At 32.3% G+C, this 4,219-nt stretch overlaps 1 protein-coding gene across 1 annotated transcript in view; it reads left to right on the top strand.

The window, feature by feature from the left end:
• Positions 1-4,219, top strand: part of LOC106472393 (integrator complex subunit 1-like) — a gene marked incomplete at its 5' end in the record, with an annotated part of 45,851 nt that overhangs the window by 35,883 nt on the left and 5,749 nt on the right. Inside the window, 3 exons of the mRNA XM_013933036.2 lie at positions 260-384; positions 1,514-1,752; positions 2,766-2,836. Of these exons, the coding sequence (XP_013788490.1) occupies positions 260-384; positions 1,514-1,752; positions 2,766-2,836 (435 nt within the window). The remainder of the gene's footprint in view (positions 1-259; positions 385-1,513; positions 1,753-2,765; positions 2,837-4,219) is intronic.

The following is a 4,219-nucleotide window of genomic DNA, read 5'->3' as shown; positions in this document are numbered from 1 at the left end:
GCATCAACTGTTTTAGATCATCCTACAAAACATGAAGTACACAACGTTAATACACAAACAGAGTATAACATTTAACATTTCACACTGTAGATCCATAGTAGAGGTAGTTATTCCATTGTAATTATATTAACATTTCACACTGTAGATCCATAGTAGAGGTAGTTATTCCATTGTAATTATAGTATCTATCATTTCACACTATATCCATAGTAGAGATGGTTATTCTCTTGTAAGTATGGTAACATTTCCTACCCTATAGATCCACGGTACACAGAGAGACCTAGTTTCCTTAATGAATCGTTATCTCCAGCTTCTACAGCAGTATTTGTCTGCCAGCCCTAGTTCTGCCCGAGCCTTCCTTCATCGACGGCAGTCCACTCTGATGTAAGTGTTGGTAAGGGGAAGAAGACCTTGTAATATGTAATGCTTTTTTCATACAATACAAGTTGATGATATATATTCCAAGTGTTTTACAACTGAACATTGTTTAAGTTGTAACTTGTAGTATACTGAGGACTTTTCATGTAATGAACTGGCAGTGTGTGTGTGTTAAAGCTGCTAAAACCTGAACAAAATGGTTTCAAGTAAAAGTATAGCTATAATGTAACTTTTTAAGTGAAAACTATGTTGTCTAACTTTTCAAAAAATAAAACTGATGATGATTATGATCAGTCAACATGTTGTTTAACTGGTGATGGTTATGGTCAGTCAACATGTTACTTAACTGGTGATGGTTATGGTCAGTCAACATATTACTTAACTGGTGATGGTTATGGTCAGTCAACATGGTAGTTAACTGGTGATGGTTATGGTTAGTCAACATGGTACTTAACTGGTGATGGTTATGGTCAGTCAACATGGTACTTAACTGATAATGGTTATGATCAGTCAACATATTACTTAACTGATGATGGTTATGATCAGTCAACATATTACTTAACTGATGATGGTTATGATCAGTCAACTTGGTACTTAACTGATGATGGTTATGATCAGTCAACATATTACTTAACTGATGATGGTTATGGTCAGTCAACATATTACTTAACTGATGATGGTTATGGTCAGTCAACATATTATTTAACTGATGATGGTTATGATCAGTCAACATGCATGGCATCATGCTTTATATTCCAAACTTATACCTAAAATATAAACATTTTTGCTTCAGGAAAGATGTTGCTCTTGTTTATAGCATTAAAATAAAGTTTTTTTCATATACAAAACCAACAGTCCCACTATGAAGCAAATAATAGAAATTTCTGCACAACTTACTTTACTTTGTTTAATGTGTAAATGTAATTTTTCAGAGATACCTACTCCATTTTAAAGATTTTTTGGACATCTAAAGCTGTGATTTTAAAAATTCCTTAATGTGCTTTAATTAAATGACTATTTTTTTGTTATAATATGTGTAGAAAAAGTCACAGACAACATTATAGAAATTACTCTTCATTTTCACGAGTCATACTTTTGATGAATAGTATTTTTTTATTTAACAATGGATCATCAGGTATTTATCAGCCCAGTATCCAGATTTGTTGAGTTTAAAGTCACTAATGACCGGGATTTCTGTAACCTCCACCGACCTGTCCTCATCTATACATGAAATGGATCGAGAAAGTGACAGGGGTGAGATCAAAGGTCAGACAACAACCACATCAAGTCGCTTTTTGAGGACCTCTTCTGCTTGGACCCAAGCTCAACTCGCTCCTTTGGCTGCCAGATTGTCACAAACTAATCACCCAGAAGGTGTGTGATCTGACTAGGTTTATTCCTCCTACAAACAATACACATAAAACATGTTTATGTTCTGTATCATATTTTTTTATATCCTCATTAACTAATTACCTGGAAGTTGTGATCTCTCTCTTGTCTTTGTTGTACGGACAAATCATGCATAGGTAAATAACTTGATAGAGACTGACTGTAGTTTATATCAAGACAAGCAAAAGTACCCATAAAGTTGAAGTTAATCTATCAATGTAAGTCCCCAGATGGGATAGCAGTAAGTCTACTAAAATCAGGGTTTCGATTCCTCTCGGTGGGCTTGATGTGGCTTTGCTATAAAAAAAAACTACCAATATAAATTATTTCATGGACTTTAAAAAGGTTAATTGTGTTGCACTCTTGGTTTCACTCAGAGCCAAAGCTGTGAGCTAAAAATAATTGTTGAGCATTTCAGTCAAGCTAAGAGTCACTCAACAATAACATACTGTAAATCTACATTTTTATTCTTTAAGTTATGCCACATTGAAATGTGATCGATAGTGTGATTAATTCCTAAAAATTTAGTGTAGAATATCCTGCTTGCAAAACCAAATTTGCCATCAACATTATTCTTGCGTGTTCTACCGTTACTTCAAAAGTGAATGTTGAACTTTGCCTTTGTGCACAGCTTTTTAAATGCTTGGACAGACACCACCATTCACAATATGTATAAGAGAAGTAAAGAAGTTGATCAGTATTAACTTGACTCTAGGCTTTTTGAAGATAGGTAAAGAACATGATAAATTTTAAGTCTAGGCATTATTTTATTGAGTAAAGGATTGTTTGAAATATAACTTTTTTTAAGAAACAGATAATCTATAAAACAAGACTATTAATATGACTTCAATAAAAAACCTACAACTAACCAACTGCTTCTGTCAATTCTAACATTATTTGTACTTTAACTATCTTCAGACTTTGTAATGATTAATTTCTGATTGAGAGTGTTTAATTATTGACTGTAGTTTAATGGTAAAATATTTTATTTCCTACAGACATAGCAGCTGCTCTACATGAACTGAAAGCTGTGGCTGACAAGAGACCAGCAATATTGGAGCATTTTGTGGTATGGAAAGATTAATAAAACACGTGAGATAAAAGTTTCACTTTATGTGAGGTTTTATCTGCCATTTATTACCAAAATTTGTTATGCTGATGTTTCAGTTAAACTCCCTTCACAAGATTTTATCTGAACACATTATATTATTCCATCTGTTATTGACTGTTTTATTTTAGTACCAACAATAATTAATTGGTTATGAAGGTCATGTGTCAGTGTTTGTATCATCATAGTAACCAATCATTTGTACTTATACTTGAATGTGAACCTTGTGATATCAAACAGAAAACTACATATCTGTGAATATGAGGTTACATCACAGATTATCTGTTTATATTAACTCTTAATCTGGTGCAAAGTTTTGCTAAAAGTACATATCTCTGAGTATAAAGTTATGTCACAAATTACTAGAGGTTTATGTTAAATCTGTTAGTGTCTTGGAAGGTTTTTCTAAAAATACATATCTGTGAACATCAGCTTATATCACAAATTACCCATAGTTTAAACTAACTCTGTTAGTCTGTTGGGAAGTTTTGGTAAAGTTACATATCTGTGAACATCAGCTTATGTTTCAGATTTTACCTGTAGTTTAAACTAATTGTTAGTCTGTTGGAAAGTTTAGGTAAAGTTATGTATCCGTGAACATCAGCTTATGTGACAGATTTCCTGTAGTTTAAACTAACTCTGTTAATCTGTTGGGAAGTTTTTCTATTTTTGTATGTAAAATGTTGTAATGAATCTATTATACATTATTGTTAAAACTATATAAGTGATTGTTAAAAAAAGTAACAATTCTAATAGTAATTGGTTGTAATTGTTAATATAGCATTAATTTGATACTGGAATAACAGAAATAGTTTGAACTTGAATTGACATTTTAAATGAGAGATTTCCATTTATTAGTCTGCATTTGGCTTTCAATTTAACTTACCTGTACAGAAAAATCAGCACTTTATTTATTATTTTATCTACTTATGAGGTGATAAAATTGATAATTGAAATGCATTAAGATCTGGTTTTTGTTTGTTGTGTGGCCTTCATTCAGTTGAAGCTGGACAGTCCTGTTTTAAATTGTTTCTTTTATTCAACCTTTAGAGAATTCCACCACAAGATATGTTGTTGTACTCTGTTTATTTACTGGAATGTGTTGCGTATTTCTCCAACCTGTGTTTTAGTGGATGATCTAAAACAGTTGATGCAATGTTGTACTCTGTTTGTGTATTAACGTTGTGTACTTCTTCATGTTTTGTAGGATGATCTAAAACTGTTGATGCATATAATTATAATGGAATAACCATCTCTACTATGGACCTACAGTGTGAAATTTATTAGTCTGTCCTACCTGTGTACACTGTATTAGTCTGTCCTACCTGTGTACACTGTATTAGT

This window comes from Limulus polyphemus, unplaced genomic scaffold (assembly GCF_000517525.1).
Source record: "Limulus polyphemus unplaced genomic scaffold, Limulus_polyphemus-2.1.2 Scaffold5294, whole genome shotgun sequence".
Lineage (NCBI taxonomy): Eukaryota > Metazoa > Arthropoda > Merostomata > Xiphosura > Limulidae > Limulus > Limulus polyphemus.
The sequence above is the reverse complement of the archived record's forward strand: the minus strand, read 5'-3'. Positions and strand labels throughout refer to the sequence as shown.